Below are 14,089 nucleotides of genomic sequence, written 5' to 3'. Positions count from 1 at the left end.
CTGGGTTTTTTTATCATATGCCACCAACATAAGGCTCTGATACATTGTTGTATTAATTGTAATCAGAATACTGCTACATAATATCTGAAGTATATTATTATATATACCAGCTAGTGTTCTATTTTACATTTTATAGATTACTACATTTTGAATAAGATGAACCATTGGTATTGCTCATTAATATCTGCAGGTTTTAGTTAAAACCTGGGCTGTTGGGGTGCCTTTAGGACCCAGTTTTGTAACCTCTGTTGTAACATATTCCCATCTGTCTTTTCTAAATCCTGCCTCCTAAAGGCCCCCATGCACTAGTCCGATTTGAGCTGATTTAACACAATTCCGACGGATGGGACCAAGAAATGGGCCCAAGTCGTATGTGTTTGACATCTGATCCAATGCATGATCCCGTGTGCATCGGTTGGGATCCAGAGGTCAAACCTGCAATTCAGACTCTGACCCACCCTCCACCCGGTGGTGGGGAACGAGGACACATGCAATACATTGCATGTGAAGGGACTGCTTGCAATGTATAGCATGCAATCCAGCTGCCAGGGAAGGTCCCGGGAGGCTCAAAGGGGTCGGTTTGCCTCATACTGCTGCAACACATCGAAGTAGTGTATGGCCAGCTTTACTCTCCCATATATATTTTTTTACTTCATTGCCACCCCTCCCTGTCAGTCACAACACTGGCTTACTCACATGTATATAACTTAGAATTAATTTTAAACTCCTTTTTCTCAATGACACAACCCCACTACGCCTTAATTTCCATCCTCTTTTCCTCAGATACACCCTCTTGCCCCGTTTGCATCAAACAACAAGTTGCACTCTTACATTCAGTGTTTCTCCTGATCTGCTACTAGATTTCTTATGGTCCGCGGGTGCGACTTCGGCGCACACAGAGCGTGCATGTGCTTGTGCCATTTATGTGCACCCACAACACAGCCACGATGAGTGTGGCTACATCTATAGGCCCCATTAAGTATGGATATAACACGTGGGCCTCAGGCTACTATTTTACTATACATCCCAGCATGGCCGACACAGTTTTAGCATTCCCTTATAGCAAAACTGTGGTAGGACATGCTGGAGTGTGTATTCCCACAGAAACATAGGTCACTTGTTGAATACCCCTGCCTTATATCTTCTAAGCTTGTTTGAGCAGGGTCCTCGCCCCTTTGCCCTACATTAATATTTCTATATGTTCTCTGTATTTTACTTAATTGTCTATATGAAAACACTTGCGGTGCCTAATAAATAAGCATAATAATAATTGTTAGCATTACTACAGGGAAAGGGGAGTGTTTAATTTTGTATGGAATTGTTTATGATTAAAGTTTTGTTTCTTTGTTCAATTGGCCGTGAAATCAGCAAGCATTACAAATACAATTTGAGTGCAAAATAACAGTACCTTTTTTAGAATCGACATACCTGTAAGTCAGCATACCAATAGAACTTACCAAATAACAGATGCAAAAATAATGTTAGTGCTGTTGGAAAGGACAGCCACGGGAGGCTCAGCGAGCATTACAGAAGATAAAATTCCTCCACCAAAGCAGCATAGCATGGCACTGAACCAGGAGGCCATAGGGCTTCGAGATGCCACAGCAACAGCTCCTACAATAATAAAAAGGTAATAGTAGTCTTAAGTAAGTCAAAACAAGCGTTTAATATTAGCTGTAGAAATATTACAAAGATTGACGATTAATGAACTGAACCACCTGTTCACATCACCTTCCTTCCTTTTTTCAAATCCTATTCACCATATTATTGGGTGTACTTCATACTTCTATGTTCTTTAGCCATGACATAGCTTCTTCAAAAACTTCCACAGGTCCTTATTGGAATCCTTTAAACTTTTTATACTTTGTTAAATTAAATATATTAATTGTAAATCTGTCGTCTTAGAGAAACCCCTAAAGAAGTATTTAAAATACGAAAAGCGTTAATGAACTGCTTTTTTATCCATTTGTGTAAAATTGAATCCTAACAAGATATCAATGAATCTTCTGTGGATTTCTCGTTGTGCTTCACCGATTATGGACTAACAACAAAATATTAGCTATCCTCCAAAGGAGGCATTGGGTTCCTGTGAATTTATCATTATGGGGACCTTATTAACAGAGTATGATCATCATCAACAATGGTCTTTGGTCCAGGGGTTGAGCACCCACAAGTGATCCACCTCCTTACAAAGATGTGCGCAGATGCATAAACCGGACACTGGGGCTAATTCAGGTTGAGGGGTCCTGCAATCACCACGCAGAACAGCAAACACTGACAGTCAGAGGCATCCCTTAGGAGGGCTAAGAGAAGGGGGTGGCCAATAGCAGGGGCATATTGTCCCCGTTTTGCAGGCGTGGCCTGGACCAAGGACAGCGCCACAAGACGCAGTTTCCTTGGCCACGCAAACTGGTCCACAATAGACAGCCTAAGTAGGGTTAGACTTACTCAGGCTGCATTAGCAGAGGGAGGGACACAGCAACCAATGGTCACAATGTTCCTCTTGTACTGCGATAGCAGTTTCATGCAATCACAAATGCAGGCAGTGGATGGTATGCACTGCCTCCTACATTTGCATTGCTTAACATATACAATCTAAGCTGAATCAGGCCCATTGTGTGCAATAAAATTACCAACATGATTCCTGTACTCTGCAATTAACAGTATTATTGTTAAAGTTGAAATGCATTAGAATATTATGGCCGCCATTTATGTTCGCATATTTACGTAAAGGGCGTACGAGGGAGAGCAGAATATGTGATTGTTAATTGCAGCCATAATGATACAAATAGTTTATACTCACATCTACAGATGATAAAATATAGTCATTTAGCTTAAAATAGCACTACACATTGTGTAATGTTAAAACACATTCTTCCCCTTCATGTTTGGTACTGTAACTGTATGATTAGCGTCTCACTCGCAGCATTCCGGTGTTTGATTGAAGACAGCAGCATATATCAGTTACAAATTATGGACCATATGAAACATATATGTATTGCCATGAGGAAAGAAGACATAGTGACCAGTTTGAACTGCCCAAGACATTATAACAAGCCTAGAACAAAGATCCAGCTGTGCATTCTTACTGTGCCAATCAGAAGAGGTGAAAGATGACCCCTTGACCAATGGAAGACCTTTAAGACCCTATTGTCTATTGCAGTGTTTTTCAACCACTGTGCCTTGGCACACTAGTGTGCCTTGAGCTGATCTCAAGTGTGCCCCCAGATATATAGATGCCCAAACCAGTTTACAGCCACCACCAGTTCAACTGTTATTTACTGGTCTTTTCTTTTCATGTAAAGAGCCAATGTATTTTATTTTTGTTACCTGTGGGGACCAGTGTGATTTATTTTATATGGGGGCCAATAGGTTTGTTTTTTTCCTGTGGGGGCCAATGTGTTTTGCCCTGTGGGGATCTCATGGTGTGCCTTGGCAATTTAAAATTGTATTTAGTGTGCCGCAAGGGAAAAAGGTTGAAAATCACTGGTCTATTGAAACCTTGAATACAGTTTCCTGGTCTGGGACGGTGCTGCTAGCTAAGATGGTAACTGTTATTCTTTGTATTGATGTGGTTGTATTATAGTAGATTGTATGTTTGTTTCCCTTGTTTAGTTAATATTACATAAGTTTATATCTATGGTGTGTATTTTGTAATACTGTACTATTTTGTTACCCCTGTGTGTCCGCTAGGGACTAAATACATATGGTTATTGGTTTGGACCCCTGATCTAAATATACCTAACAGTCTTGTCTAAATTATTACTGAGAGCTGACAGAGCGTTGGAGACACTCCTTGAGATATAGATATATATATTTATTTATTAAGGTTTGTGTAAGTACATTGTTATTGCGAAAGATACCGCCATAAGGGTATTACTATAGCGTCACTTACTTTACGTTTGTCCATTGGTTTATTAATTAATGGGATTTAACTATATAAATCCCATTAATTAATTAATTAAAACCAGAGAAGCCCACAATTAGCGAAAGATAAATGTACTTTACTAATGTAATACTGCTCACATACATTTGGGTTTAAAAGAACAAGTGTGAGCATAACAGTCAACCGGGCGGCCAAGGTATTAAGCCAAGCGGCATATACCTTTCAAGGGCACTCCTATTCTACGACTGAAAAAGTAATGTACAGTGGTTGCCAAGAATACTAGTAAATATGTCACCTAAAATATATTAGCATTAATGGTTGGTGGCTTATTTCATGTTTTGCCACAACTATTTAAGCAGTCATCTTAACTTTACTAAAATAAATGAAGGCGTACAAAAGAAAAATATAGATAGTGACCATATTCAAGTGATATTAATAATGGTATTTTGCAACATAATATATTGGGAGGAAATGAAAAGCATATAATTGGTGACCAGGAGTAATTTACAGAACTGTGTTGAGCAAATATATTTCTATGCCAAAGCCTCTGACCTATTTTAAGGCAGAGTACAGTACATGTCTATTAATCAATGTGAGGCTTAAAACCATAAGGAATGCAAACGAATGTCAGTTGAATCCTAGTAGTTATAAGACTAGGACCACCTGTTCTTCTCATAAGAGATTTATATTTAGCATAATTAACATTAGTCTTAAGCACAGAGTTAGCAGTCATGACATTTTTTCAGTCTAATAAAATGGTGAACCAAACTTTTATCAATAATAATTTAATAATTAGAAGAGTCAATTGTTGTTAATAAAACAGTAATCATACATAGTATTATAATGTTTTATTTGTCACCACAAGTGTTCATAAAGTACATAAAAAACAAAACAGACTTAAGGTGCGCATACAGGGGGCGATTTAAGCACCATTTCTTAGAAATGAAGCACGGATCGTTCTGTGTGTACACCCTATAGCACAGGTCTTCAACCTGTGGCCCTCCAGATGTTGTGGAACTACATGTCCCAGCATGCCCTGACAGTTTTAGCATGCTGTTATAGGAAAAAATGTGGCAATGCATGTTGGAACATGAAGTTTCACAACATCTGGAGGGCCATAAGTTGAAGACCCATGCCCTATAGCAATGTGAGGTTCCGCATGTAGCCATCGCCCGCAGAGATAGCCAGTGTCATATATTATATTATAATATGTGGGTGGGACGGTGGCACTCGTACTCAAAAATGACAGCAGGCAAATGTATCACCAACGTTTCAGAGCTCCATGGCTACGTTGGTGATACATTTGCCTGCTGTCATTTTTGAGTGCGAGTGCCGCCGTCCCACCCACAGTTGTACTTGGTGACAGCATCATTTAACTTTATGTTGAGTTATATATATCTGTCTATCCTGCTTAGATCACAGGGTCTGGCCTATACACATAGGTAAAATCCTGCTCATCACACATCGCAGGTGTTCGCATTTGTGCTGAGCGATCTGTGCTTAAGCACCTCGCTCAGCAAGGAGGCTTCTTCGGCCTGGACAGGCCATTGAGTCATCTCCCTGCCCCCTTGGACTGGCTATGTTATCCATCAAGAGAAATAGAGCAGGCAGCCCAATGGCATAGGAGGAGCAGAGAAGAGCTTCTGAAGACTCTGAAGTCCTGGATTGGCCGCAGCCATGTAAAATAGTTTAAAAAGGGATTTTTGTAAGAACTTACCGTTCGAATCCCTTTCTCTGATATGGTCCTGGTGACACAGCTTCACATTGGGATGTAGGAGGGTCCGCAGGAGCCAGGCACCTATCCTAAAGCTTTTGGAGGGTAGGCTCCTCCCCTACTGCATCCCAGACTCCTCAGTTCAATCTTTCAAAGCCACTGGAATACATTAACTCAGTACAACGCCTGCACATATTATATGCACATTTTTAAATTTAACTTTTTCAACCAATTATAACATGAAACATCATGAACACTGGCATACTTACTGAGCGTAAGGGAGGGATCGCTGTGTCACCAGGACCATATCAGAGAAAGGGATTCGAACGGTAAGTTCTTACAAAAATCCCTTTTTCTCTTTCAATGGTCCTGGTGACACAGCTTCACATTGGGACGTTCCAGAGCCGGTCCTTTTGGGTGGGTACGCTCAGGTCTGCAGTTCTCATCACTGCTCGCCCGAATGATGCGTCCACCGACGCGAACTCATGGAACCTATCGGATTTGGCAAAAGTATGAACAGAAGACCAAGTGGCAGCCCTGCAAACCTGCTCAGCTGTTGCCCCACGTCGAACCGCCCAAGAGGTGGTGACTGATCTGGTGGTATGCGCATTATTTCTGGCTGGCACAGGCCTACCAACTTTAGTATATACAAACGCTATAATAGAGCGCAACCACCTAGCAACGGTCTGCTTAGAAGCAGGCCAACCATTATTATGCACATCATACAAAACAAGCAAAGTATCAGTCTTTCTGACACTTTTAACTCTGTCCACATAAATGCGCAAGGCGCGCACAACATCCAATTCCTCAATTTGTCCCTTTTCCTTGAACCCTCTGGGGGTTGAAACAGGCAGAACTAACTCCTGATTTAGATGAAAAGCAGAGACTACTTTTGGTAAAAATTGGAGTACTGTCCGAAGGACCACCCTATCATCATGAAATATAAGGAAGGGAGCCTTGCAGGACAAGGCTCCCAACTCCGATACTCTTTTTGCAGACGCCACTGCCAACAAAAATACCAGTTTCCATGTAAGGAATCTAAGGTCAGCCGACCGTAATGTTCAAAAGGTGCCTTTTGAAGGCACTCCAGAACCAGAGATAAATCCCATGGTGCTACTGGTTGCTTGTAGGGAGGTTTCAATCGAGACACCCCCTGCAGGAAGTTCTGTACTCCCGTTAACAATGCAATCCTTCTTTGGAAGTAAATTGACAAGGCCGAGATCTGTACTTTGAGTGACTGAAAGCTTAACCTGGAGGAAAAGCCAACCTGCAAAACCTCCAACAATTTTGCCAATTTAAAGCGTGATGTGTATGACTTCTGTCTTTCACACCATCGAATATAGGTCTTCCAGACCCTATAGTAATTTGCAGAAGACACTGACTTTATGGCTTTAATTATTGTGTTAATCACTGCCTCTGAGAATCCTTTATTCCTCAAAATGGCGGTTTCAACAACCAGGCCGTCAAAATTAATCGAGCTGAATCCAGATGGTTGGACGGTCCTTGTTTTAGAAAGTCTGACCTCAGAGGTAGACGCCACGAGTCCACAGACAATCTCTGAAGCCTCGAGTACCAGGACCTCCTTTGCCAATCTGGGGCCACTAAAATCACTGGAATTGCCTGGGCCTGTATCCTTTTCAACACTCTCGCCAGCATTGGGACTAGCGGAAAAACATAAAGAAGATTCCCCTCCCAGGGGATAGTCATGGCATCCACTGCTTCTGCCAGTGGGTCCCTCGTCCTGGCATAAAACCTGGACACCTGATGGTTGAATCTGGATGCCATCAGGTCCACATCCGGGGTTCCCCACTTCAATGTAATTTGATGAAATATCTGAGGATTTAGGCTCCATTCCCCATCCTTCAGCTCCTCCCTGCTCAGGAAGTCTGCCTCTATATTCTCCACTCCTGGTATGAATATAGCTGATAAGGCTGGAACATACTGTTCCGCCCACAAGAGGATTCTGGACACCTCCCACATGGCCAGTTTGCTGCGTGTGCCTCCCTGGTGATTCAGATACGCCACAGCTGTGGCGTTGTCAGTCTGAATCCTTAAAGGGAGCCTCTGCAACCTGTCTCCCGCTAGAGAAATCACTTTCTACACAGCTCTCAGTTCCAAGATGTTGATCGGTAAGGCAGATTCCTCTGGAGTCCACAAGCCCTGCAGACGCAGGTCCAAGACTACTGCCCCCCCAGCCCCTGAGACTGGCGTCGGTAGTGACTACCAGCCAGCTCCAGGACTGCAGTGACCGACCCCACTGAAGGGAGTCCACGTCTGTCCACCATTTCAGGGAGGCTCGAGTTTCCGAAGACAGCACTATCTGTTCGGATTTCATGGTCTGTGTGTTTCCTGACCAAGCCGTCAAAATATTCCACTGGAACACCCGAGAGTGGAACCTGGCAAACTGCCGCGTCTCGAAAGACGCCACCATCTTCCCCAGCAGCTTGAGGCACCTCCATACTGATGTGCTCCGAGAGCTGAGAATCTCCTGGACTAAGGCAACCAGATCCCTGGCCTTTGCCTCCGGTAAAAATACCCGATGTAGATGGGTAACCAGAATGACCCCCAAGAATTGGAGTCTCTGTGACGGCACCAACTGAGACTTTTGTAAGTTTAAAAGCCAGCCGTGAGCCTGCCAAAAACCCGATGGCTTCTGCCAAGTGACTCTTCAACATGTCTGCTGACTCCGCTCTGAACAGCAGGTCGTCCAAATATGGGATCACCGTGATTCCCCTCAGTCGAAGCACAGCCGCCATTACAGACATTATCTTGGTGAATACCCTTGGTGCTGTGGCCAGGCCGAAGTGCAACGCCTGGAATTGCAAGTGCATGGTCTCCTATCTCAATAGAGCCTGATGTCCTGGGTGAACAGGAACATGAAGGTACGCGTCCTGGACATCCATGAACGCCAAAAATTCTCCCTGGTCCAGGCTTAACAGCACTGACCGTAGAGACTCCATTTTGTAATGGTCTACCCACAAATGGATAATTAACGACTTTAAATTGAGAATCGGTCTGAAAGACCCATCTGGCTTGGACACCAGACACAGAGTGGAATAAAAGCCTTTTTTCCACTCCGCTCTGGGGACCGGGATCACCACACCCTTCTCTAAAAGAGAATGAGCCGCTCCCAAGGGAGCTGTACGGAGCCGAGCCCCTTTTGGTATTGGCGTGGGAATGAATCTTCTTGGAAGAAGACCTTTGAAGGGAATTCTGTAACCCTGGGTTATAATTTCTAACACCCAAGAATCCCGGTCTAACAATGCCCATGCGTCTTTGAACAGTGTCAGAGGTCCCCCCATCTTGACCACCGCCGGGCAAAACCCTTGGCAGTCATGCAGAGGGTTTGTCCTCTCCTTTTGTGTTTGGTTTCTTATGAAAGGAACCAAATTTAGACTTTAGGACCTTTCCCCTGAAGGGCTGCCCTCGAAAAGACGCACCTCCTCTAAGGGAGGGCCGCAAGGCCGGCCTGAAAGCAGAAAACCTTGATGTCTGCTTGGCTGCAGGGACTGGCAGGAAAGTACTTTTGCCACCTGTGGCCTGCTTAATAATCTCTTCCAGTTCAGAAGCAAATAACAGCTTTCCTTTAAAAGCTAATGCCTCTAAGGCTTTCTTAGACACATTATCTGCCTCCCAAGCCTTAAGCCAGAGCACTCTCCTGGCATTTACAGACACTGTGGAAACTCTGGCAGCCATTTTGAGAGCTTCCTCTCAGACTCCAATACATGCTCTGCAGCCGTTTTTAAGCTTCTCTGCAAGCAATAACACACAAGGGTCAGCGTGTAAAATAGTGCACAAATTTCTGGCCCACACGATCATGGCCTTAGAGACCCAGGCTGAAGCAATCAGAGGGCGTAGGGTGTATCCCACCCCTTCAAATATTGCTTTGAGGTTACCCTCCAGCTTTTTGTCTACGGGGTCCTTAAACGCTGCTACCCCTTGTACTGGTAGCACAGTGGCTCCACCTGTGGCTTTGATACACGTGCCACAGAAGCATCTACCACTGGGACTTTTTTCCAGAGGTCAGCATGCGCCTCAGGCATGGGGTACAGGCTTAGAAATCTTTTAAGTATCTGAAGCCTTTTATCAGGGGTTTTCCAGGCCCCTTTGCAGGGAGATATCAGTTTCTTTACGCTGTCTCATAAAAAACAACCTTTGCAGGAGTTTATCCTTCACAGACAAATTTAATGCCTGTTTAACAGCAGTAATAAAATCCTCTACCCCTGAGGCTGAGGACTCTTCAGAAACATCACCCTGATTGGTATGTCTGTGTACTCTCCTTCCTCATCAGCAGCTAATAATGGCACTGAATAAGACCTTTTAGGGGTCCCCACAGAATAACCATAAAACTTGTCCAACAAGTAATTTAAACCTGCTGATTCCCATAGCAGTATCCTGCATGACCTGTAATAAATCAGGATCTGTCTGGGTCCGAGGCACAGAGCTAGGGGACTGCTGAGAGAATGGCAATGGTCTAGGGAAGTTACCAGCCATCACTCTGCCTGTCCAGTAATGCACCAAAGCATTTTCAGACCTGCCCAGGGCTTAGCCCACGCAAGTTCCGATGCACTACCCTCTGGGGTTCACTCCCCATGGGTTTCACAGCAGCGCAATAAATACATAAGCCCCCCTTATCTGCTCAGGGACAAATCTCAGTGTACAACCACTGCAAGCGCTCAATGCATTTAAGGCTCCCTCCCCCAAAACCACAGACTGTTGCTCAGACATGATGTTCTCAATTAACACAGTCACAGCATTAAATGTACAGTTATATACAGAACCAATATACTCAGTTCACTTAGCTTTCTGTAGTCTTCAGAATGGGGAAAGCGATGCCCAGGAAATCCAATCACTCTGTCAGGATCTGTAAGCCAGCTCAGCTCCGCTGCAAGCGTTCTGAATGGCGCCAAAACAGAGTGAGGGAAGGGACCAAGTCCCTGCTGCTGCGGGGTCTGTGACTTTTGCCGCCAACTACCCCCAGACAGCCGCTCCCATTGTAGGATCTCCTAGTTCCAGTATCTCCCCCTCAGCTAGGGACCACTCGGAACATGCCTGTCACAACACTGCTGTCCTCTCATATCAGGAGCTCAGTGTGTAAGCTCCGCATAAAATGGCCGCCGCCATCACGGAGCGCCTGTCCCCCATGATCCCCACCTAGCGTGAAGCCGGTTTCAGAGCGCTCCGGAGCCCAGGCAGCTTCTTAAAAGAAGCTGTAAGCGCTGCACAGGGAGGCCAGACAGCGTCTCCCATGTGCACAGTGAGCTGACAGGACGCACTTCTGTCAGCTCCTGCTGCGCTAGCAGTGTGAGGATTCACTAATGAGAATCCTCACACTGTGCCTACCTAGCTAGTGTAAAAGTTAATAAAATAATAAAAACCCTAACTAACTCTACTCCTTCGGCTGCTCCGGCAGCCCTTTAGAATAGCACCCACTCCAGTGGGCACCTTACACAAACTGAGGAGTCTGGGATGCAGTAGGGGAGGAGCCTACCCACCAAAAGCTTTAGGATAGGTGCCTGGCTCCTGCGGACCCTCCTACATCCCAATGTGAAGCTGTGTCACCAGGACCATTGAAAGAGAAAAGTCCCCACCCCCAGGTGAAGATGCAGAGAAATAATAGGATTTTAATATACCTACCGGTAAATCCTTTTCTCGTAGTCCATATGGAATACTGGGGTTCAATACTATGGATAGAGATCCTCCGCAGGAGAGACAGGCACATAAGATCTTTCAGTGTGGGTGCACTGGCTCCTCCCCTCTATCCTCCCTCCACTAGTCAGTTAATGAAAAACTGTGCCGAAGGAGAGCAAAAGTATATGAGGAGTAAGCGAGTAAATGTGGTGAGATTCATACCAGCACACCATCACAAAAATAACAAAATAGGTGAAGAAACCTATAATAATAACCTATGGTAAAAACCATAACTGAAATATTTAATAAATATATATCTGTATATATATACATATATGGCAACAAGCCAATATTAGAACGTCACTCGTTCAAAAAGGCAACCAGCCAATACAAGAACGTTAACCTTTAACAAGGCAACAAGCCCAAGAAAGCAAGGTATTACCTGCAGCAGAAAATTCCGCACTGAGGTGGGCGCCCAGTATTCCATATGGACTACGAGAAAAGGATTTACCGGTAGGTATATTAAAATCCTATTTTCTCTAACGTCCATTTTGGAATACTGGGGTTCAATACTATGGGAGGTCCCAAAGCCATCAGAACGGGCGGGAACGTGCGGAGACTGCTGTAACACCGCTTGCCCGAACTGGGAATCCTCCCTGGCCAGGGCATCAAATTTGTAGAACTTTACAAACGTATGCTGCCCCGACCAAGTAGCAGCTCTGCAAAGCTGTAAGGCCGAGACTCCTCGAGCAGCCGCCCAGGAAGTCCCTACAGACCTTGTCGAATGAGCCTTTAATGAGGATGGAATAGTCAATCCAGCCATCCCATAGGCTTGTTGGATCGTGGTATCCAACGGGCAATAGTCTGCTTTGATGCAGGAGCACCCTTCTTCTGTGCATCGTAAAGCACAAACAGACCATCCGTCTTCCTGAACCAAGAGGTTTGCCTCACATAGACCCTCAGGGCCTGAACAACATCCAGGGATGCCGGAATCCCTGGATGAGCCAAACTGGACGGGACCACAATCGGTTGCTTTAGATGGAAAGCCGACACAACCTTAGGCAAGAATTGCGGCCTAGTCCTCAGTTCCGCCCTGTCGCCGTGAAAAATCAAGCAAGGGCTCTTGCAAGAAAGGGCCCCAAGTTCGGACACCCTCCTGGCCGAAGCCAAGGCCAGCAGGACCACAGTCTTCCATGTCAGAAACCGCAAATCTGCCTGATCTAATGGATCGAACCAGGATGACTGCAAAAAAGATAAGACTACATCCAAGTCCCATGGCGCAGTGGGCGGCACAAAAGGGGGTTGAATTCTTAACACCCCCTGAAGAAAAGTCTGGACCTCAGGTAAGGATGCCAGTTTTCTCTGAAAAAACACCGACAGGGCCGATACCTGGACCTTTAAGGACCCCAGCCGGAGCCCCAAGTCCAAACCTGCTTGCAGGAACCGCAAGAAGTTACCCAGTTTAAAATCCGCAGGTGATAGGGCATTTCCCTCACACAAGGCCACATATCTCCTCCAAATGTGGTGATAATGGGAGGCCGTTACCAGTTTTCTGGCTTGGGTCATGGTTGTTATGACCGAGGAATCCAAACCCTTGCGCCTCAGGATCTGCCGCTCAACCTCCAGGCTGTTAAACGAAGCCGAGGCAAGTCCTGGTAACCGAACGTCCCTTGAAGAAGAAGGTCTTCTCTGAGGGGCAGACGCCAAGGGTCTTCCACCAGCATGGCCTGAAGATCCCCGAACCAGGCTCGCCGAGGCCAATCTGGTGCCACCCGGATTGCCTCTGCTCCTTGGTGTCTTATTCTTTTTAAACACTTTCGCCAGTAGTGGTAACGGAGGAATGAGATATACCAGCCGGTATTCCCAAGGCCAAGTTAGTGCATCCACTGCCTCCGCACAAGGATCCCTTGTCCGAGAGCAGTACCTGGTTACCTTGTGGTTTCTTTGAGAGGCCTTTGAGGTTCCCATTCCCCGGGATGGAGGTCGTGGTGGCTGAGAAACTCCGCCTCCCAGTTGCCCACTCCCGGTATGAATATGGCGGACAATGCCAGAACGTTTTGCTCCGTCCAAGAGATGATCCTGGCAGCTTCTCTCATGCACGGCATGCTCCTCGTTCCACCCTGCATGTTTATGTAGGCAACCGTGGTCGCATTGTCGGACTGCACCTGCACAGCCCTGCCCTGGAGCAGAGGAGCAGCCTTCAACAGGGAGTAGTAAACCGCCTTCAATTCCAGCCTGTTGATATGGAGCTTGGCTTCCAAGAGGGACCATCTGCCCTGAAGATGGACACCCTGAACCACGGCCCCACATCCTCTCAGGCTGGCATCCGTGGTCAACAGAAGCCAATCCTGGATTTGAAAGGAACGGCCGGCCAGTATATTTGTCGACTCCAACCACCATTGGAGCGACAGCCTTGTGGTTGCAGAGAGTGTTATCAGCCTGCGCATCTGGCTGGGGCACCCCGACCACTCCGTCAGGATATCCAGCTGGAATGTCCTTGAGTAAATTCTGGCATACTGTATGGCCTCGAAGGAGGCCACCATCTTGCCCATCAGCCTCAAGCAGAGGTGAACCGACACCTGTGGGCCCGCCAACACCTCTACCACCAGTTGCTGGATTGCAGCCACCTTCTCCGGTGGAAGGAGTACCTTCTGTTCTGCTGTGTCCAGGATCATGCCCAGGAACAGCATCCTTTGACTTGGGACCAGGTATGATTTCTTCAGGTGCAAAATCCACCCGTGGTCCGAGAGGATCCTCCTGGTCAGCTGAATAGCACTGCAACAGGCTCCTGCCGACCCTGCCTTGATCAGCAGGTCGTCGAGGTACGGGATGACATTCACCCGATGCTGCCGTAGAAG

The 14,089-nt window shown here is 45.9% G+C and overlaps 1 protein-coding gene across 1 annotated transcript in view; it reads right to left on the bottom strand.

Annotated features, from left to right (window-relative positions):
- Window positions 1-14,089, bottom strand: part of TMEM38B (transmembrane protein 38B) — a 68,777-nt gene that overhangs the window by 30,017 nt on the left and 24,671 nt on the right. The window contains exon 2 of the mRNA XM_083185014.1: window positions 1,458-1,614. Within this exon, the coding sequence (XP_083041140.1) occupies window positions 1,458-1,614 (157 nt within the window). The remainder of the gene's footprint in view (window positions 1-1,457; window positions 1,615-14,089) is intronic.

Source organism: Crinia signifera, chromosome 1 (genome assembly GCF_055691185.1).
Source record: "Crinia signifera chromosome 1, ASM5569118v1, whole genome shotgun sequence".
NCBI classification, from domain to species: domain Eukaryota; kingdom Metazoa; phylum Chordata; class Amphibia; order Anura; family Myobatrachidae; genus Crinia; species Crinia signifera.
Note: the sequence above shows the minus strand (reverse complement) of the source record. Positions and strands in the feature narration are given on the sequence as shown.